General features: G+C 40.0%; 1 protein-coding gene across 1 annotated transcript in view; it reads right to left on the bottom strand.

Annotated features, from left to right (window-relative positions):
- The window catches only part of CD2AP (CD2 associated protein), a 102,231-nt gene extending 94,087 nt beyond the window's left edge, over window positions 1-8,144 (bottom strand). Inside the window, exon 1 of the mRNA XM_019667536.1 lies at window positions 8,064-8,144. Coding sequence (XP_019523081.1) covers window positions 8,064-8,067 — 4 coding nt within the window. The 5' untranslated portion in view covers window positions 8,068-8,144. The remainder of the gene's footprint in view (window positions 1-8,063) is intronic.
- Between the last annotated feature and the right edge of the window lie 14,816 nt (window positions 8,145-22,960).

Genomic DNA, 22,960 nt, shown 5'->3' with positions numbered 1-22,960 from the left:
TGAGGGCCAGTGACACTGCCCTCTACAGCTAAGATGCTGAACAACAGCTCAACCTGGAGCTGGGCTGCCGTGAGTCGCCAGCGACTGTGTAGGCTGCAGCCCCTGCTGCAGTGGGTCGCCATGTGCAACCATGTGTAGCCAGCATCCAGCGAGAGCGGCTTGAGTCCGTCCAGAAGCCAGGATCTGCCTCACCCAGGAAGAGCAAAAATGGTGCCAACTTGGGCCAGTGAAGCAACGTCCTCCACAACTAGACTGAAGAATAAAGACAGCAACTTGTCTGTTCCCCTTCCCCCAATTCCCCAGCGCTGTTCCCATCCCCCAATTCCCCAATAAAAATCTTTAAAAAAAAAAGAAAAAGAAAGGATTCAGGAGGTTATTTCTAAAATGAAGTTAGACCTCATTAACCAACTTGAAACAGGAGCTCCATAAGGCAACATTGTTAGTCTGGTTTAGGTGGACATATTTCAATATACTTAAATTTTCTATTAGTCATTAGACTGGCCCCCTACCTCCAATTACTCCAAATTAAAGTATTATTGAATCACAGACTTAGTGGACACATACTAGGTTCCTAATTTTCTCCTAGTTATTAAGGGTGTTAACAAATTTTTTAAACAGAGTAAGTGATGTGATTGGTCTCTGGCATCAATGAGCTAGGGGCAGGTAAGGTCAATACATATAAAATGAAGAGAATAACAAAACAGTTTTTATTTAGCTTTAAACTATGAGGTTCTAATTATAGTTCAATTGTGTTTTATAAAATACTATAAGGAATATAAGAAATTTAGAAAATTTTTGTGGGGAGGGGGTTACCTTGAGATTTAAAATATAGCTTTTACATTTCCAGGTGACACTCATTCTGAAAATTCTGAACTCTCAACAGATTTATTTTCATCATTTAAGATAATTTTTTAAAACTGCTTCATAAAGTGTGTTTGATAAGAATGGTCTACTTGGTAGGTAAGTAAAATTGGAGTCTTCCATCTTATACAGCATGCATGCATGCTCATGTGTGCGCGCGCACACATAACGCTCCAAAACACCAGGCAACATACTCATCAGAGTGCAACCTGCTGCAGCAAAACAGGAATTTCAATGGAAGTCTAATTAAAACCTTTTATATTAGCAAAACAGACTTCTAAATAAATTAAAAGTTTAAAAACATATAGGACTACCCATTTGAAAGACCAATTTTAAATGTTTCCTAAAAACATATACTCTATTTTAGACAAGACTATATGGCCTCAATTTTATAAATATATGCACTTCTATTCTTATAATCCAAAACAATTGGGCACTTGATTATTACAATAACCATGATAAATAAATACTCTAGGAATGATACTGCTATAGGTAATAAAGTCAGTCTAGATGTGAGGTAAATTTTTGGCCTCTCAGAACTGGGGCACTGATAGATACTAAGAAGATTAAGACAGTTTTAATATTTCAGGTAAAAGGATCTTAAAGACATCAGTCCAAATGAAGGCATGCTTCACTCACATGACTCAGTGCCAGGAATAGGAAAAAACTATCTTGGCTACTCCAAGTACTCCCTATGTCACCAGTCAAACTAACGAGAGATGAACAATTCCTATTTGCCTTCCAATGTGAGAATCCATATGCAGGTCTTCCTCATGTTTATCCTAGTACATTTTAACATTTCTGACATTGGCATATATCCTTTTAATGTACTACATTTCCACTCTCGTTGGGCTTTCTAATGATTCACATGTTAAGTCTTACTCCTATCACAACATTATAAACCATCCCAACACATTCATGGCTAGACGGAGGGGGAGGCAGGAGCATTTGTATCAGTTTCCAGGGGTTGTGGGAAATTTTTAAAATTCAGATGATTCTAATAATATGCCCAACCCCCTATACTGCTGTAAATTACTGAAGGCACCAAAACTTGTATCTGTCCTAATACCCCTAGTGCCTAGCATGGCATCAATCAAATACTCACATCAAGCCAAATTCTTGATTAAGTTCTCATCTAAAACTCCTTTCCCTGATGATGTGGCCTTGTGATAGAACCTTTCTCTCAATGTTGGTGGTAATTTTTTGCTACTGTGACCATACTTAATGTATTTTTCTACTAGAAACTCCTAGTGATTAGATGCACACAGTCACTGTCTTTTAATTACCTGAACATTGAATCATCAAAACGAACCTGAACTAAGTGGCACTAAAACAGACACTGAAATTTAGGGTCCCATTTTAGTCATCTCTGTCTTGCAAATTAGTTGAGAAACAGAATAGTATCATGATGGGAAGTTTAACAAAGTCTACAAAATTTGAAAGAATATGAAATGCAAGTCTATTGGAAGCACTGGAAAGGACAGATATGGCGTTAAATAAGTTCTAGGAAAGAAAGAGTCCATAGCACTGCCATATCTGACACTAAATCAACATCTTAGGCTAGATATCAATTTAGAATAATGAATTTTTTAAAAGGAGAGTTTCTTCTTAAGAGTAAAAGCTCTTGAAGTGCAAAGAGCTAGTAAAACAGTGAGAAAGTAGAACATCCAGGCACCTGAGACCTTAAGAAACTAACAAACAAAATCCAAAACAAAACAAAAAACAGGTAATATAAAATTTAGTTCAAAGGAGGAACCATTAGGAGCCCAGAAGGAAAACTGCTACCTCACTTGGGGCTAAAAGCCAAGGTTATGACCGAAAAATGAAAGCATTACATATAGCAAGGTCTTGGCTCAGAGAAACCCTAGTAAGATTATGAAGGGAATTCTATCTGCTGAACAGTAGTAATAACGGACTGTGAACTAGTCTAAACATCCATTTAACAGAAACCTAAAACAAGGCTGGGAAGAGTGAGGTGGGGGAAATATGAGGCAAGACTGAAAAGGGCAAATACACGCTACAAAAACAACCCCTGCCCCCCCCAAAGGAAAAAAAAAACAAAAAAACAAGAAAAGTCTTTCTAATACCTGCCAACACCACTTCGGTGAAACCAAGGGACCAACAATTAGTACTTTCAAGTTTCTTATGCCTTACTTGCCCATTTATTATTATACTGGCAATTATGAATACTTAACACTGTTAAGGATTGAGTGCTTGTTTCCGAAATGGAAGAATATGTTGAGGGTATGTTGAAACTTTGTAACCTGCTTCACATTGGGTCTGAAAGGAGAGGACTCAGGTGAAAAAGACCAGCAAAGAAAAAGCAGACTCATTAAACCCCTGGGACCAAATAAACAAAGGGAATGCTAGACTGTGACCAGGGAATATCCTCCAGCATTCAGATAGAGCAGCGGTCTCAACCTGTGGGTCGCGACCCCTTTGGGGGTTGAACGACCCTTTCACAGGGGGCGCCTAAGACCATCGGAAAACAAAAAGATATGTACATTACGATTTGTAACAGTAGCAAAATTACAGTTATAGAGTAGCAACGAAAATAATTTTATGGGTGGGGGTCACCACAACATGAGGAACTGTATTAAGGGGTCGCGGCATTAGGAAGGTTGAGAACCGCTGAGATACAGGATCTCATTTCACCCCAGTTATCAAGGACCATTTATGTCACATTTATAGATCCAGCTACTAATGTAGACAACTAATGTGGTCCCAAGACAGACAGACAGATATATATATATCAAAGATCTATAGCTTAGGAGTTCAGCATCTTGTCAGTTTTACTGCTTGGCTCATCTTAAAAAATTTCAATAACCAAACCATCCTGGAAATAAGTTATCTACCTTATATCTCTCATAAGAGACCCGGACCCTCTCTGGTTTTGCTTCCCTGTGGCTATGTCTTCAAGGCCTACTGCCAAACCCCATTTGCTCCTCTTTCCCCCAAGATGCCGATCTGAACCTCTACCTAGTGCCTGCTACCAACCACCATATCCCACTCCCACACCAAGCTGGCCTGCTCCTTCTGCCTACACACTGCCTTTTGCTACACATTACACATTACCCTCATGCTGACAGGCTGCCTGTAGGCACATGAGTATGGATGAACGGCCATCCACATTTCATAGACCAGCTTTCTGGCCTCTCCCCCATCTAAAAAGACACAAATTCTGCTTGAGGTCAATCTGCCTAGTAGTTGGGTATCAAATCCTACACCCTAAGCAAGTCACAGCTCAATCATAATGATTACCCAATTTACCTAAATTACAATCACATATTAGGTTTATTAAAAGAATAGCCCTTTCTTTCCTGAACACAAACTGAAATTTTCGGATCTCTCACGACTTGCTTCACCAGTTCACCTAGAAGGCAGATCTGCAGGTCTGTCCCATTTTCACCCAAATCAAGAATCATTACATCTCTTTCTTTGCCTATCTTCAAGCCCTCAACAAGACACCATTTCTTTATATACATCAGAAAACTAAACATTTATCATACTTAAAATATATTTAACAGGATATTCCATGACTAAGGAGAGGAATAAAAGAATCACAGATTTGAATTATGTATTAATAAATATTTGAAGGTATTTCTGATTGGCGATATGCAATGAACTAAAAGCACATTTTATAACTTTTTATATTAAATGTCTTAAAATTTAGATCTTATTAAGTTAATCTGACATCATTTTATTTTGCAAACCTCTCATTTAAAGAGATACACTTGCAAACTTTAGGCTAGTTTCTATAGGAAAATATAAAATACTATGAATGTAAATTTTCACACTTACTGTGATTTTATGCAGTTACAACTATTCAAAGTTTGAAATACTTACAAAAATACGACCATGAGTACTTACGAATTAAGGAATACAACTGATCATTAAATTTGCTAAAGAACCACCTTTAAAACAAAAATTTCCTAATATTCCTCTTTTATGCTCTGGATTAGTTTAATTGAAATAAATCCTGAGATTGAAAAGTGAGCCATTAGCAGGGAATTTCCATTTGCCACTACTTATCAGTATGACTCAAGATGTTCTCCACCAGTGCAACAAAGTAAAATAAAGAAATAAATCACTCTATTATATATAAGTGCATATATCATTTCTAAACCAATTGCATATTTTTATCCATTGAAACTACCTTATAATTTAAACATGTTGACTTGTTATATATGAGATAATAAAAAATAATTTAAACAAAGAAGTTCATAACCTTATCTAAAATTAAGAAATATTCAGTTAAAATGCACTTAACTTTTCAAAAACATAAGTTCACATATAGTAACACTGTGCCATTTGCTTTCTGTCTTATTCCACTCCAAAATGCAGATCTGTACTTTGGGAGTAAGAAAAACAACTATTGCCTTTCTAACTCTCTAAATCTCTCCCCAAATTCTTTCACACATAATACCTCAAATTTCTTTATGAAAATTTATAATGTAGGAACCAAAAACAGTGCTTTAGTTTAACATAAAATACCACATAAGTCCCTACTAGTACCTATCCAACTTAGTTTTTTTACTAAACTACTAAACTTACTACCAATAATGGACTTTCTCACGGTATACCCAATATTCAAAGTATCTTCCTATATAATTTTTCTAAGGATTTAATATATAAAATTGAATTTCCACATTAGTACAAAAACATCTCATTTGGTTCTTTACATACAATATGCTGCGTCTAACCAAGGTCAAAAATTTAGAACTGTTTTTTCAAGGTGGCGCAAGAATTGGGGAAATCATTTGAAGATGAAAACAGCGACCTGCATTAGCACTATTCGAAGCACTTAAGAAGTATTCGCTCATTTAATTCTCCTAACAACCTATAGATTGATATTTTCAATCCCATTTACAGATTAAGAAACTGAAACAGAGAGGTTCAGTAATTCCTCAGTCACAAAAGCTAGTAGGTGGAAGAGACAGGATTTGACCTTAAACTGTTCCAGTTCGAAGCCCATGCTCTTAACTCTAGCTGTACCACCTAAATGTAGGACCCATCACTTAATAGGTATCCAAGTTATTTCAAAACAAAGAAATTAAAGATTTTGATAAAATACAATGCAAACATTTTCTGTCATCTTAAATCATGAGAAATAAAGACTGCTGATAACAAAATGAAGCAAATGAGATTTATATTAAAGAGGAAACTACCTTTAAATCATTTTGATAATTTTCATATGAATTATTACATGACCAATAAATTTAAAGTATACACTCATATGGAACTATCTGACAACTACCTTTCAGAAACTAACTACAAATGCCCCCAAGTAATCAACCTTCAAAACACATTCTGAGTAGTCAAGGCGAGAGTATGCAAACATCACATTTTGCCAAGATAATATGACAACTCACCTAATCAGAACACAGCAAAGAAGTCACTAAGAAAAGGCCTCGACAATCAAAACAGTTACTCCAATGTCCAAGATTGACACTCATTTACTTTTCTCAAGAGTCTCACACACTAAGGGTCCACTTATTTTTCCCTTATAAAGAACTACAAATCTGAATGATTTCCACACTTGTAGAAAAATCAGAGAACGGAGGGTGAAGGGGGACTTATCACAGTGACAAGCACATCCAGCAGCAAGCAGAAAAGTATTGAAATAACTTCAAACTGCAAAGGAATCTGATCAACAGTGCTATATACACTCAACAGATTCTCAAGGCATCACTGTACCTGATAGAAGACAAATTAAGACCCTACGTTCTCAAGAGGTTTAATTATATCCTGCATCCTATTCAAGACAGAAAAGGAGTACTTATTTAATTTTGGTATGATTTTCAACCAAAGCAGTTAAAGTGGTTTTATAATTTGATGCTTAAAGGAATAAACCCTCAATTACCCAGTAAACTTAACTAATCAATCAGAAAGGAATTCATTTTAAATTTCCCCATACCAAAGGTTTTACTGTTGGAGTTTAAAAGCACTGTGTACAAGTTACCTGAAAGCAAGAGGGACACGGAGAAACATAAAAGTAGAAAGCCTAAGAAAACACAGAAGAGCAGGGCGAGTGTCTATAAACACTATGTTTACAGCATTTCCCACAAAACAATGTGTGGGCAAGAAGGTGCCACATCAGCAGTATTCTGTATTTGTCCTGCTTCTAAATTATTTGTTAGTTTCAAAAAATTATTTTGGTTAATAGTTTGTTGGTATGAAGCAGTATACCAACTCTCCTCCACTGCAAAAAAGTGATAGCATCCTCCTAATTTATTCTACAAAACCAAAATTAAGATTACGCTTACAGAACATGCTTATGCCTTATGGTGACACAAATTTAGGCTTTAAGGTAGCACTCTTTTTTTTTTTAAGCAACACTTTTAAATTGCTTCCTTTAAAAAAACTGAGATAGTGCCTAGCCCGCACTGCACTTTGTTATCAAAAGAACTGTTACACTCAACAAAACTCCCTTTCAAACCAGGCTGCAGCACATTCTGCTGTCTCTAACAACAAACAAAACTTGAAAGCACACAGTAAATAACATATAAGGCCTTGTACGTTTCCCTCCAGTAGCAAGGAAGTCTAACTCCAAACAGGAAACTGCTTCTCAAAGGGTTCAACGCAGAAATCCCATCAAACCCTAAACCCAGTCCTCCATTAGGGATTTAATATTTAAATGCCACCACACTTGCCTAGGTAGAAACGCAGTCAAGACTCAAGCTTCCGTGCCCTACAGGCATCCCTTCTAAGTTTTAGCGGGGGGACGGGTAAATTGCCCTTCCCAACATAAAAAAGGGCAAAAAAAAAAAAAAACTTTTTAAAGAACCAATCTACATACGAAAGCCCCGCAAGAAGATAACGAAGTTGAAAGTGTTACTTTGTCAAGTTTTTCGATCGGCCTCCCCCCTGGGGGTGGAAGGAGCTGGGGAAAAGGAAAGCTCACGGCGGAGCTCAGCCGGGCAGGGGGCGAGGAGAGGCGACCGAGCGCCCCCGGCCCCCGGGCCCTCACCTTTCCCGGGAGCAGAAAAAGAGGCGGGGAGGGGAGCGCGACAGGCAGCCCCCGCGAGCCCTCCGCCGCATTTCTCCGCGAGGAGAGCAAGGTGGAAGGCAGGCGGCGGAGGCGCGGCGGCGCAGTGGCCGGCCCCCGTCCCTCCCTTCTCCGCGGACACCGAGAAGGGGACCCGCCTTCCCGAATCGGGAGGGCCGGCCTGGCGGCGGGAAGCGCCCCCCGAGTCTCTTACCCATGCTGGGAGCCCCCGCGGGGAGAAGCCCGGCGCCGCTGCTCCTCCTCCTCCAGCTGCTCGCGCGGCCGCTGTAGCGGCAGGAGGCGGGCCCTGCGCTCCGCGCTTGCCCGTCCTGAGCTCAGGCGGGGCGAGGAGGCGCCTCCATCCGCCCGCGGCGCTCCCCGGACAGTCCCGTCGGCGCGCGCGGCCCGGGGAGGAAGAGGCGGCGGCGGCTCCTCGCGCTCGGCCTCCGGCGAAGCCGCGGCGGCGGGAGGGCCCTCCTCCGCCCGCCCGCCCGGACGGCGGCTTTCCCACCCTAGGTCGTTCCCGCCGGGGTGGGCGGGACCTGCCGGTTCGTCTTGGCCGCTGGCTCCAACCCGGAGCGCCAGCCGAGCCCTGGAGCCCGCCCCTCGCCTCTTGCTCAGTGCGTGCCGTTCCCGACCGCGAAGCCTCAGACTGAGGTGGAGAGCCGGACTGAGGCCGGGAAGGTGTCGGGAGCGGGGCCGGGCAGGAGGCAAGTCTCGCGAGAATCCCTCGTTCTCCCTGCCCCGCCCGGCCCCGCCGCTTTCCAGCTCAGCGCTCGGCTCCCCGGCTGGTGCCAGGTGCGGTGACGTCACGGCCGGGGGTCGCGCGCTGCCGGCGTCCAGGTGCGGCGAGCGGATGAGGGAGGAATCCGGAGGCGCTGCGGTTAGTTCTCCGCCCTGAAGTTCGGCGCAGCTGGGCCGGAGGCTTTTCTATGGGTTGTCGCCTCCGATGGATACAAAGGGTGTTTGCTGATAGGCGAAGTGAGCCTGGGTTGCCCTACTTTCCGGGGCAGCGATGCGGTGTCGCTTTCTGCAGAGCGGGAGGCTCTGGGGGACCTGAACGAAAGAGGCGACGAAAGAAAGGGAGCGAGCCCGCTGGCTTTCCACCTGCGGAGGCCCAGCTGCTACCGCGAGACCCCGCAGTTTACCCTGCAGAGTTACCAATCAGAAGCATTTTTCTTCGTCGAAAAAAAAACCCTAGGCACAAAATAAATTATATTTTTTACAGAAACAAATGACCGCCTTCCTTTAGTCTTGATCAGCTTAAGACAACTTTTAAATCCCTACTCTCTTTTGGAAGTGTAATTTGTTACATGATTGGGGAGTGGGGAGATGCTCATGATTTTGGAATATTGCAGGCATTTTTTTTTCTAGCCTTCATATGAAGAGGAGCGTGGGATTATTGTCATCAAACAGCTTCCTTGGAGTTAGAAACAACTGTAATTAATTACGCCAGTTTTTTTCCTCTCTTGTTTAAGTAGACCCAATTCCCGGACAGATGTGTGTGAGAGCAACACTTGTTGAATGCCAACTACTGTGCCTAGTGCTTTTTAAAGAAATTATGTCATTTAATTCTTACAATCATCCAATACCAAAACTGCCTTGCCCTTTGGAACCAGGCCGACCTAGGTTTCTGAAACTCAGTGCAGGCATTACTTTTTGTGGGACCTTGGAAAAATGAACCAAGATCCTGGACTTCAGTTTCTTGAGTCCGTTGTAAATAGTCTTTAGAGTGCAAAGCACAGTGTCTGACACATTGTAACGGCCTGTAAATATCCATTCCATCTGTCTCCTATAGCCTGCTTTTCCATCTTTTCTTTTATTGTTTCTAAAAAGGTTGCATATAATTCATTTTAACAAAAATTGTCAGTCACAATCAGAAGCCGAAAAGGAGACAAGAAAAAAAGTTGATATGCACACCTAAATAAGATGTATATGTTGGCTGTGTTGTGTTGAAACCATAGAATACGTTATGCCTTTTCAACCAACAAATATTGAGTATTATGTTCATTGCCCCCTACCAAGCAAACCCCCCGAAAAAGTTGTTGTGCAGCCCTTATCCTCAAAGATTTGCAATTCTAACTAGGTAGTGAGACATTAACACATAGTTTGTTAACAGTATGAGGTAGTAAAGGTCAAATGCCTGGGAATTTAAAGGAAAATAAACTACTATGGGCAAGGCAAGATTCAGGAAGAAGGTATACATTGACTAAAGCTTGAAGGAAGGCGATCATTTCATCCTGGAGGAGTCCTAGAAGTAAAGAGTGTAGGTGGATATGCAAACAGAATATTCCCGAGCCTTAAAGAAATCTGTGTGGCTTACATAAGAAAGTAAACCTTTTAAGATTTGAAAGAATGAGGCGGGTGGGAGGCAAAATAAAATTCATGAAAAGAAACAAAGAATAATATAATATATTGGATGAGAACTAAATTCCTAGGTCTCTAGGATCCTAGACTGTTCAAGAAGTCCAATGAATAGAACTGAAGAGACATTAACGAAAAACAAAACAAGGGGAAAAAGATTACTGGATTTGACAATAAAGTTACCTTGAAAAGTATAATTTCAGAATACATAATATATATAACTCTAGATTCAGAATATTTATAACAAAAGTTAAAAGTCAATTACTGGTTTCAGTGACTAAATGAGTTAGATAAGGAGTAGAGGCCACAAGTAGATAAGTTGACCACAGTTTTTTAACCAGAAGTCAGATCACATAATCTGACAACAAGGTAAAACGTTTACAATCACTTCTATCATAGAAATCCCAGGATCTGTGTTATTTCCATTTATTGTGGAAAAATCACTTTGCAAGTTCAGAGGGCAATATCCCACTGAGGTATTGGATCATAAAAGAAATTGGAAGGATCAGGGAACAGAGCCCATAAGAAAGGTTGAGAAAGCTGAAGCAAAGCTAAGAAGCAATCAATCACAATCCTAAAGTTAATCTTCCAAAAATAAAGCCAAATATAGTAGAATGTTTCTAGAAATTTATTTTTTAAACTTACAAAATGGTGTGTAAAACTATGTTCCAAACTTTCAAGTACTAAGCAAATGTTAGTTATTAATTACTCCAAGGAGCTCTTTTCATCTTGTAACTCTTACCTCCCCAGTGAGACCTTCGAAGTATGGAACTATATTTTATTCATGTTTATATAGCTAGCACTTTAGTTAGCTCAAAACATTGCTTCTCTCAGCAATAACTATTGTTACTGCAGACTCAAAGGGGTCTGCTGGCCTGCACGCGTGCAAGCCAAAAGAAAACACAAGCGGGAGTTTGCAGCAAAGAAAGGTTTCTTTAGGGAGTTGGGGCCAAGTCTGGAGACACAGGTGAGCTAGTGCTCTCAAAAGCCTGGCTTCCAGAAGGCCTCCAGGTGATAAGATTATATAAGGGAAAAATCATTAATCATGGTTGCTATGGGACTTGGGGCTGGGGGCTCTACTGATTGGTTGAGGCTAAGGCAGGGAGCAACTGATCATGGCTTCAGGTCCTGGTGTCAGAGTATTGTTTCATCCAGTTTCCAGGGAATGTGGTCGGTGGGGCTGTGCCACTCTCAGGAGTCCGAGCTGAAACAACTGAGGCCAATTCGTTAGCTTTGTTTTATTGAAACCTTACTCATTGTTTGAATAAATATTATATCTTAGTCATGGTGGATAGACCTGAAGCTTTATTCTGAAACGAATTTGATGTTGACCAGAACCTAAAGTCCTGAAGGCTTGAAGATTAAAAGGAGTGGACATACAGTATATGCACAGGTGGGAGAATCTCGGGAAAGAATGCAAGTGAGTCATAGTTCTATCGCGAGATAAAAACCAAGCTGGCTTGGATCAAAGCAGAATACATGCTGAAGAGATGACGTTCATGTGCAGTTACACTATTAGTTGGAGAATAGAAAATATGATGAGAAAATAATCTCACACTTATCAGACATTTAGATTTAACCTCAAATTCCTTTCAGCTAAAAGAGATTACCTTTTCTTTTTGTCTTTATTCCCTTTATTGTTTCCCTATAATGAATTAGTTTTTCGCCATCCATCTGTCCTCACCCTTCTTTGTATTCCCAGACAAATGGACTAATACCACTATCAGCTACTCACTTTTTTTTTCTGCCTACTACTGAATGTGTAGATATGGCATCAAAGTGAACATTACAATCTCTGTGACAATGACACAATTCAGACTGACCTAATTCATGCTAAACTGCCGTGATTTCTTCTTAATACTTTCTTATGAATTTATCAGGAGATATCTACATTGAAAAAAAATCATCTATCTTCTTTCCATCTGGTAAAAACTATTCTCACCAGGAAGGTTATTTCTGAAGAAAATTAAATTAAATGTCAACTAGATTGTGTTACTTTTAACACAATCTTACAGGCTCAAATCTTACAGGAAACTAATTTTTTTTCTTCTTCTTTATTCTTAGTTCCACAGTCATAGATTTCCTGGCCACTTTCCTTATTGTTATCTTGTTTTGGCTAGACTAGCTTACGGTGTACTTAAGCACAAACGACATCAATGTATAACCTGAATTTTTAAATCATTCTTTAATAAACAATTGCAGGAAATAATCATCTCGAACACAGTGCCTATACTGTGAGGTCATTAAAGCTGGGAAATTGTGCCACTCAAACTGGTGACCCATCAGCTTGTAACAAACTTTTACTACTCTGCTAGCAATTTTGGGGATGTACTCAAATCAAACATGTGAGCACTCTAAGCACTTTTCACTGCTGCACACTAAGAAAAACTTTAGGTAAAAACATGATGAGCCCAGCCAAGTGACTTGCCACTTTGCCAACTGAAAGGACCATTTTAATGTTATTTGCACTATAATCCGATGGTTAGTGTCATTATAGAGCTGATGCATTATAGGTTACGTCACAGAGCCTTGTTAAAGCTAGTGTCTGTTGCAGTGTCAGATATTTTAAGTAATCTCAGACGACAAATCCTTTCGCATTTTTCAAATATCAAGCAGTTCAATTATACACACAACATTATGTAAAGAATTTCCAGTCATAAGTGTACATTCAACTCAACAAATATTTACTTATCACTCCTTCTAGATCAGCAGCTGCTCTGTAATAAATATAGACATAGAAAATACAGTTTTTGCCCTCAAAAGAGGAAGTATTGGAGAGCCTTGGAGGGCATTGGAGTTGCCCAATAAAGACAGGGAAGAGTATTTAGGCAGCCAGGACAAAAGGCAGTTGTACAATCAAAGCCCTAGGATGCCCTCTGCGGGGGCTAGGCTCAGGCAACCAGAGTCAAACACAGAGAGCCTCATGTGTTGTGGGAATGATTTGAGGAGTTATTCTAGAAGTTATAGGTACTTAATTTTAAATAGGTAATTGCTTTGCTCTTTCAGCCATGTCTACAAGTCACATAAAATAATTCATACCTCTGAAAAAATTAGATGTAAGACCTTCAGTTCAGTAAGCACTGATTAAGGACCCTATGCCCTTGATCAATTAGTAAATATGTTTTTACTAATATAAAAAGCAGTTAACTAATATAACATACAGGCGCTATGTATTCTGAGATGCATTGCAGGAAGCACAAACTCTGCCTTTAAGGTATGTGATTTCCACCTAACAAGTTTAAGATATGCTTAACTGTTTTGAACTCACGCTTATTTAAGTAAAATTCACCTTATTGCAGAGAATCTGCATGTAGAATCACCAAGGCACAGACCAGTACTCTGGGCACCTTCTCATTTTAGTAATGAATTTGCAGTATTCTTATTTAGATCACTTAGCAAATTTTAAGCAGTAAATACAACTAGCCTGTTGCCCAATAATCGGAAGATATTTATACATATCACAAGTGCCACAGGGTAGCTTTTTCGAAAGCAAAAATATTAGTAATCTGTGTTTTCTTCACTTGTGAGTTTATATAAATGACAAAGAAGGAATTTCAAAAAATAAAGCCCAAAGGAACTCTCACCAGCAGATTCCATCTATAATCATTATCTGTTGGGCACTACCATTTCTGCACCTGGCCTGATGTGACACTAAAATGCACTCATCAAACTGTTATACAATATTTCTGTGCTTCTGAAACAAGAAGTGGAAACTTTATTTCAAATCCCCATAACTTCCTTAACTGCACAGATGACATGGGGTATGTCCCATCTGACACTGGAGCTTTTTTTAAACTGCCTATCCTGACATTATTTTGATGCCTAGAATTAAATGCCTGCCAAAACAAAAGAAGCTCACAAAGCAAGAAGTTCCTCTTTGCATATTCCTGAGACTTTGGGTTCCATTCTGCTGGTTTCCACACCATATCCCACGGCTCCCACAACTGCAGCATATTCTGTATGTGGCTCATAAGCAGATCTCCTCACATCTCCTCACCTAGCTTTGCCTTTCCTCAAATCTACTTAAATATCTGAGGGTAAATTCAAGTGAAACAGAACACTTCAACCTCCTTACTCCTGAGGGTTATACTAATACCTCCAGATTACAACCAGGGAAACTGAGTCATTCTACATGATCTCCCACACACTCTTCCTACCTTCTGCTTTACAGACTTGATTCATCTTCAACAGGGACTGTGTCCCCCCCCCCTTTTTTTTTTTAATTGGGGAATTGGGGTAGGGGACCAGCCAAGTTATTGTTCTTCAGTCTTAGTTGTGGAGGGTGGCAGTCGCCATCTGGCTGCCGGCCAGCAGCTCGTAGCCTCTAAGGTCAAGGTGCTGTGTTCCATCTTAGTTGCGGGTGGGCGGAGCCACTATCCCATGTGGGAGTTGAACCAGCAGCCTTGCAGCCTTGTTGTTAGGAGCACGTGCTCTCACCAGCTGAGCCATCCTGCCACCTGTTGGCAGCTCAGTGGCAGCTCAGCTCGGGCCAGGACTCGAACCGCTGTTGCTCAGAGCTCAATCTCTTGAGCGAGCTCTTAACCAGCTGAGCCACTCGGCCAACCCTGTGTACCCTTTTTTTTTTTTTTTTAATCTCAGCAGTCCTATCTAATTTGGAGCCTCATAGCTTTATACTTGGACTACCTTTTCTTCACCCTTAATTCCCTAGACTGTATGTATCCTCCTTTTTCCATTCTTCCTTCCCCACCACTTTTCTCTATCATATACCATATCTCTCCTAACTCTTTTACAGTCCTTTGATCACCAATCCAGTTTGCCCGGTCTAGTAAATCCTACATATGCAGCCTCTTTGATCTCATAACCCTCCCTCACCACCAAATGTCTTTTCACGGAGTAATCTTGGACCTCATTGAGACTATTTTAAGGTCACAAAGGTTTTTACACATTAATAGCACATACTCTCAATGTATCCCTTAAACTAAATCAGTGAAGGAGGTAATATTATTTCACAATATTAGCAACCACAGCAACATGAATAACAACTAATACCACCTGAGCATTTTAAGTCTTGGGCACTGACCTACACGCTTCACAGACTTCATCCAACATGATCCTCATTCCGATGCTATGAGTCATAGTATTACCATCCCCATTATAAAGAGCAAGAAACTGAGACCAGTAATTACCTTGCCTAAGATCACATAACTATTCAGTGGCAGAGCCTGTGCTTGAACGCTGGGCTAATTCCATAGCTAATGTTCTGGGTTATCTCAAGTCAATTAGCTCCTTGAACCATGATTTTTTTCTTTCTTTTTGTTTAAAGATAAAGAAGAGGCAAGAGAGAAAGGTGTAGGAGGAGGATCTAAAGGAACCCTCCTTCAGTGGTTTCTTATAAAGATCAACCAGGAAAGGGCCTGACACATAGTAGATACTCAATGCTAATTTCTTTCCCACCTTTAAGCATTCGTAGGACCTACTCTGTGCCAGATACTGTAGAAGGTGCTGGTATAAATGGGTATAGAGAAGTGATAAAGGAGACATGGTTCCTACCCTCTTGCAGCTTATGGTCTAAGGGAGAAAGTTGCATTTCCCAAGTACACAATATAAATCATCTCTATTCCTTCTTAACTGTCACCTCCCCCACAACTCCTTTCTTAAATGTTATCTCCTTCCTCATCAGCACTGTCCTCTACTAGGACATTTGGTGCATTTTCTTTTGTAATATAGCTATTGTCATGCAATTTTTATTTCCTGTCATGACAGTGATGGCCTTGAAGACTGGACTGGGACTACATTCTACCTATCTTTGCTTTTTTTTTTTTTTTTGCCAGCTATCATCATATAGGAGGGTCTCAATAATTACGTACTAAATTTATTAACAGAAAGACACTGTACAATTATTTTTCAGTGTCCTCAAGATTTCAAATCAAGGAATTATTACTTTAATGATTAGATCAGATTATTTTTATGAAAGCTGTCTTATAAATTAATTATTTGCCACTCTGTGGTAATCTTCCTGGAGATGATTAGCCAAGATGCAATTACCTGCGATATATGCTTAACTAAGTGGTCCCTTACCTTTTTTAATGAAGACAGACTCTGCTAAACAATTAAATAATCATGTTAATTTTTACATACTTGAATTTTTTTAGAAATATCTCAAAAAAGCTGAAGAAGTATATTCAGAATAAATGCATTCCATTTATTACAAAGTCACAATTCTTTCTAAAAATTATGGATGGGAGGGAGTAGTGACATAAATGCTGATAATGAGAGAGAAATGCTAGAACAGTCTTATCTACCTTATAGTTTGCATGACAGCAGCCACTTCTGACAGGTGAAGAAGCCCCACAGACCTGCGCAGATCGACATTAGTGTTTCTACGCATGCGCGTGTTCTCTTTCCACCATGGAAGCCCTTATTCAAACCTTATTTCTCACCCCTAAAAAAGTACATCAAGAATGAAGAAATCCAGGCTGTTACAACATAAGAAGGTTGTGCTCCAAACATATTAAAGAGTCATGCATGACCTGCTCACTGGCTGGGAAATTAGTCATTTACCCATGTGTTGTTTTTACCTCAAATCAAGTAAAAAAAAAAAGGAGAGCCCAGGATTTGGGGATGAGCTGAATGTTCCAGAATCCAATTAAACAATTAAATAAAACATTTAAAAAGTGAAAGATGTGATCACCACACAGCAGAGCTTTGTTAAAAGACCATCAGCTTTCCAAGGCCAAGGGAAATGATATTATGCCAAGAAAAACAGTCTTAGAGGAATTCCCCTTTCTAACGTAAGTTCACATGCGGATCTCTCGTTCCCAAATGAAAGCGTTAATCAGTGGGTGTATTTAAATATTACTTAAACCAAAAGAAAGGGAAAGGAACTTCATGGCAGAGACTTTGTAGAGACAGGAACTGAAAGCACAGAGGGATGGATGGTTTCATTTGTAGGGGAGAACCCAAAGAAAGAGGAACTCGCTAAACAAATTTATTCAGAGAAATATCTGACTGCAAGAGGCCCGAGAGAAAAATCTCTCTTATTTACTCATTCATTCATTTTGGGAAAAAAATGTTTTAACCATGACTCAGGATGATTTTTTTAATGAAATGATAAATTGAAATCAAATTTATCCAGTATACATAGAAAGTTGGCCTATTCTTAAACCCATATATTAATCACATCCACACTTTTATGCTTTTCTTCTGATTATGGAAAAAATGCCTGCTGTACTAAATTCAAACAATACAGAAATGAGTAAAGGAAAATGTGAAAGTCTCAAAGAATCCCACACAGCAGAACGACCACTATTAATAGTTTGGTTCACATTAACCAGAATTTTTATTCATGTTCTTATATGTAAATGGCTTATAATTATACTACACATGTTGCTCTGCTCTTTTCCATCTATCAGGAAACTATTTCCATGCCAATGCATATATTTCTATATCAAGCCATTGCTTCAGATGGTGCATGCTATCACTTTACTGAACCATGACCAATCCTATGAGGCACATTTGAATTATTTCCAGGTTGTTTTTATTTTTTGGTACCATAAACATTGCCTCAGTGAACACCTTTGTATGTGGTTTCTTGCACACCGGTGTGAAATTTTTCACAGAAGTGGAATGCTAGATCAAAAGCCATCCAAACATGTTGTACTAATTACAGGCACACCTCGGACTATTGCGGGTTTGGTCCAAACCAGCGCAATAGAGCAAGTATTGCAATAAAGTGAGTCATAACCTTTTTGCTAGTAGAATGTCTTGCCTTCACTTTGTTAAAAAAAAAAAAAGAAAGAAAGAAAAAGCAACATTTGTGAAGTGCAATAAAGCAAAGCAAAATAAAATGAGGTATGCCTGTACTGACACCAAAACTGACTATTAACGATCTTTAGAATTTCGTCTATATGGTAGGAGAAAATTTTTAGCTCATTGTTTCAATTTATATTAAGTAGGCTGAGAATCTTTGTAGATTGACATTTTTTTTTAAAGATTTTATTGGGGATTTGGGGAAGGGAACAGTGTTGGGGAATTGGGGAAGGGGAACACTGTGTTTTTCCAGGACCCATCAGCTCCAAGTCAAGTTGTCATCCTTGGATCTTAGATGTGGAGGGCGCAAGCTCAGCTCCAAGTCCAGTCGCTGTTTTCAATCTAGTTGCGCGTGGGTGGGCACAGCCCACCATCCCATGCAGGAGTTGAACAGGCAGCCTTGTTGTTAAGAGCATGTGCTCTCACCTGCTCAGCGGCTGCTCAGCTCAGGCACAGCTCACTGGCCCATGTCGGAATCCAACCGGCAACCCTGTAGCTCAGAGCTCTCACTCTAACCAATTGAGCCACTTGGGCCACCCAGACTGACTATTTTTATTTCTTTGTCTCAAAATTGCCAGCCCACAAGTCCATATCCTTAGCTCATTTTTCTATGTTTGTTAATTATCATTTTCTCATTAATTTCTGAGAACTCTTTATTCTAGGAATATTAATCGTTTCTCTGGGTATCTATTTGTAATTAGATCAGTTTTTCCTTTTCCCCTAGATGTGTGGGACATGGGGGGTAGACATGGGCTGCTAACCCCTGCAGACTGCTTTCCCAGTCAGCTGGCCTCCAGCTGAGTTTGGACAATGAGGGGCATTGGTAGAAAACTGGAATGTGTGGAAGGCAGAACAGCAGCCCCTCAAAAACATCTAGTGGTTGGAACCTATAAACATGTTGTGATACATGGCAAGAAAGCATTGGGTTGCAGATGGAATTATGTTTGTAAGTCAGCTGACATTATTTTCAGAGAGCACCCTAGGTTATTCAAGTCGGCCCAATATAATCACAAGCGTTCTTAGAAGTGGAAGAGGGAGCCAGAAACGGAAGAACCAGAGAGATGATGGCATGAGAGGGTCTCGACCAGTCATTGTTGGCTTTGAAGATGAAGGAAAGGGCCACAACCTGAGGCACCGTAGCCTCTAGATGCTAGGAAAGCCAAGGAAACAGATTCTCTTCTAGAGCCTCCAGAAAGAAATGTAGCCCCTGCTGACATCTTGGTTTCAGCCTGCCGACGCCTGTTACGGACGTCTGAACACCAGAACTGTAAAATAATAAATTTGTATTGTTTTAAGTCACATAATTTGTGGTGATTTGTGACAGCAGCAATAAGAAACGAATACAGAGGGCCAGAGGAAAAGACAATCCACCCCCAGCCCCACCCCCACCTGCTACTTTAAGCATCTCTAGTATCCACCAGCTTTGTTTTGTGGTTTCTGCTTCAACCAGGTGTTAGCTTCAGCTAGTTGACCCTGGCCCTTGGGCCCTGGGAAAACCATAGTTTCCCATTTTTCTCTCCAGTTTAGGGGCTAAAAAAGGCTACCAGCTATTGATAACGTCTGAGATGCATACCTTCCTCTTTTGGGCTTCTCTGCTCTTCCATCACCAATGAGAACAACTCCTTTATTAGTCTCCCTATGCCACGTATGTAGAGATACCTTTTCTTGGTTGGACGCTATTAAGAGTCCAAAGTATTACAAATATATTTTCTTAGTTTGATATTTGTTTTTCACTTTTAGTGGTGTTTTGATGCCATTCATAAAGTTTAAACTTGCACGTAGTTAAACGTATTGAACTTTTTGTAATGACTTTTGAGTTTTACATTAGAGTCAAAAGGCCTTCTGCCCTCCAGAATTATAAAAATAACTATCATTTTACCTAGTTTAAAATTTTTATTTATAAATAATAGATAATCACAGAAGTATGTGTCATAGGTGTACAGCTTGTTGTATTTTTACCAACTACAAATTTCTAGTCATGTTATAATTTCACCTTTCAAATTTAAAGTGATATACCTGGATTTAATTTAGGATGGATAGAGTAGGATTGGAATTCAGGTTTGTTTTTCTTTTAATGACTAGCCAGCCATTCATAATGTTTAAGAACAGTAATCCATATTTCTCCTATGGATTTAAAATGCTATCTTTATCATATACTTAATTCTGCATATACTTGATCAATTTCTGAACACCGATCTATCTATACCTATATTTGCTTTTCACTATTTCCTAATGTTTTATTACAAAATTGTGCTAAATACCTCCCCACCTTAATCACACAGCCTTAGAATGTAAGCTGTTTTAAATGTTTACAAAAGGGCCTTGCCCTTGAAAGAAAGAGTGAGTCAATATGAAAAACAAGCTCTAGGCCAGGTAACATAGTTAATAAATTATGTTGTGCAACTCTGTGCAGATATTTATCTCTCTACTGCCAGTTTAGCCAGGACTTGGTACATGTAAATATTTAGTAAATAAGTGGTTTCTGAGCCTGGCTGAGCATAAAATGGATACCACACACACATTTTTTACTAAATTCCAACTGATTGAGTACTAAAATCAATCTTCATCAGAACTCATGATCAGAGCTGGTTATGACCATGATAGATTGAAATTCTGGCATATAATAATAAATCTGAGTTTTTCATTTAAAATTATTATTCCCACTTTGTTTAAAATTATAGAAGTGAATTTTTTAAGTTTGACATTGGAGAGCAAGAACAATAATTTATTAGTGCTCTTGCCAGCTTAGTTGCTACTGTGGTCATCATTATGCATATGAGCTCTGACGATTAAGTTCATGAACTTGGTGCATCGATGTTGCTAACCTTTTTTTTTTTTTTTTTCTAACTGAGCCATCCTGTCACCTGTTGGCAGCTCAGTGGCAGCTCAGCTTGGGCCAGGAATCAAACTGCTGTTGCTCAGATCTCGCACTCTTGAGCCACTCAACTGAGCCACTCGGCCGGCCCTATGCTAACCTTTTTTGATATCAGAGGGATTATTCATTATGAATTTGTACCAACTGGACAAACAGTTAACCAAGTTTACCAGTTGGAAGTGCTGAAAAGGTTGCGTGAAAAAGGTAGCCAACCTGAACTTTTCGCCAACAATTCATGGCTCTTGCATCACCACAATGCACCAGCTCACACAGCACTGTCTGTGAGGAAGGTTTTAGCCAGTAAACAAATAACTGTATTGGAACACCCTCACTACTCATCTGATCTGGCTCCCAATGACTTCTCTCTTTCTTTTTTTATTTTAAAGATTTTTTATTGGGGAATGGGGGAAGGGGAACAGTGTTGGGGAGTTGGGGGAGGGTAATAGCCAAGTTGTCCTTCAATCTTAGTTGTGAAGGGCACAGCTAGCTCAGCTCCAAGTCTAGTCACCATCTGGCTGCCTGTTGGCAGCCCGCGGCCACTCAGCTAAAGGTGCTGTGTTCAATCTTAGCTGTGGGTGGGTGTAGCCCACCATCCCATGCAGGAATCGAACTGGAAACCTTGTTGTTGGGAGCACATACTCTTATCAGCTGAGCCATCCTGTCACCTGTTGGCAGCTCAGCTCGGGTGCAGCCCACTGGCCCATTTGGGAATTGAACTGACAACATTGTTGCTCAGAGCTCACACTCTTAACCAACTGAGCCACTCGGCAGGCCGATGGCTTTTTTTTTTTTTACCCAAAGATGAAGGATATATCGAAAGGAAGACATTTTAATGACATTCAGGACATCCAGGGTAATATGAAGACAGCTCTTATGGCCATTCCAGAAAAAGAGCCCCAATTTGCTTTGAAGGGTGGACTAGGTGCTGGTGTCAGTACATAGCTTACCAAGGGGAGTACTTCGAAGGTGATCGTAGTGATATTCAACAATGAAGTATGTAGCACTTTTTCTAGGATGAGTTTGTGAACTTAATTGTCTGACCTCATATTTTGTGATCCTAACTATAAGTTCATCTTAATAGTAGTCAGTGGGTAGGCAAGATACTTTTAAACCGCCACCAAGGTTTCAAATTTCCCTCCTTCTCCAGTGGTATTTGACTAGGGCAATGTCTCCATAGATTTCAAAAGTACAGTAAAGCCTTGGTTTGTGAGCATAATTTGTTCCAGAAACATGCTTGTAATCCAAAGCACTTGTATATCAAAGCGAATTTCCCCATAAGAAATAATGGAAACTCAGATGATTCGTTCCACAACCCAAAAATATTTATATAAAAATGATTACAATACTGTAATGCAATACAAAATAATAAAGAAAATACAAAATATAAAGAAAAATAAACAAATTCACCTGCACTTAACTTTGAAAACCTTCGTGGCTGGTGTGAGGAAGATAAGAGAGAGGAGGGTTATTGTGTAGGACAACTCTTACTGTCACTAACGGAATCACTGCTACCTATTGCTCAATGGAATCTTTTTCTTTTCGTGCAACTTTAACAGGGAACCTATCCTATGACACTTGCTTTTGCCTCCTTTTGAGGATTTCGCGGAAATGTGACATTGCATTGTCGTTAAACAGATTCATTGCTTGCACTGCTACAGCCTTATTCAGGTGGTGCTTTTCTACAAAATTTTGCACTGTTTCCCACATTTTACACACCTCCCTAATCTCATTTGAAGTGAGGGATTCCTCCATCTTTTTCTCCTCCTCCTCCTCTGCAGGCGAGATCTCCTCCATAACCTCTGACCATGGGAGACGATCGCCTATAATCCTGCAGCAAGAAAGAGAGAACCATTGGCTCAGTTGTGATCATGTGACGTTCGGTGTACTACTACTCGTATTGCAAGACACTGCTCATTTATCAAGTTAAAATTTATTAGAAATGTTTGCTCATCTTGCGAACATTTGCAGAACAAGTTACTCACAATCCAAGGTTTTACTGTATATGGAATTATCTTCTCATAGCATTTTTTTTTTTTTAGCTGAGACATCCTGCCACCTGTTGGCAGCTCGGCGATAGCTCAGCTTGGGCCGGGCATCTAACC

Source organism: Hipposideros armiger, unplaced genomic scaffold (assembly GCF_001890085.2).
Source record: "Hipposideros armiger isolate ML-2016 unplaced genomic scaffold, ASM189008v1 scaffold_499, whole genome shotgun sequence".
NCBI lineage: Eukaryota > Metazoa > Chordata > Mammalia > Chiroptera > Hipposideridae > Hipposideros > Hipposideros armiger.
This window is presented reverse-complemented; position numbering and strand designations above follow the sequence as displayed.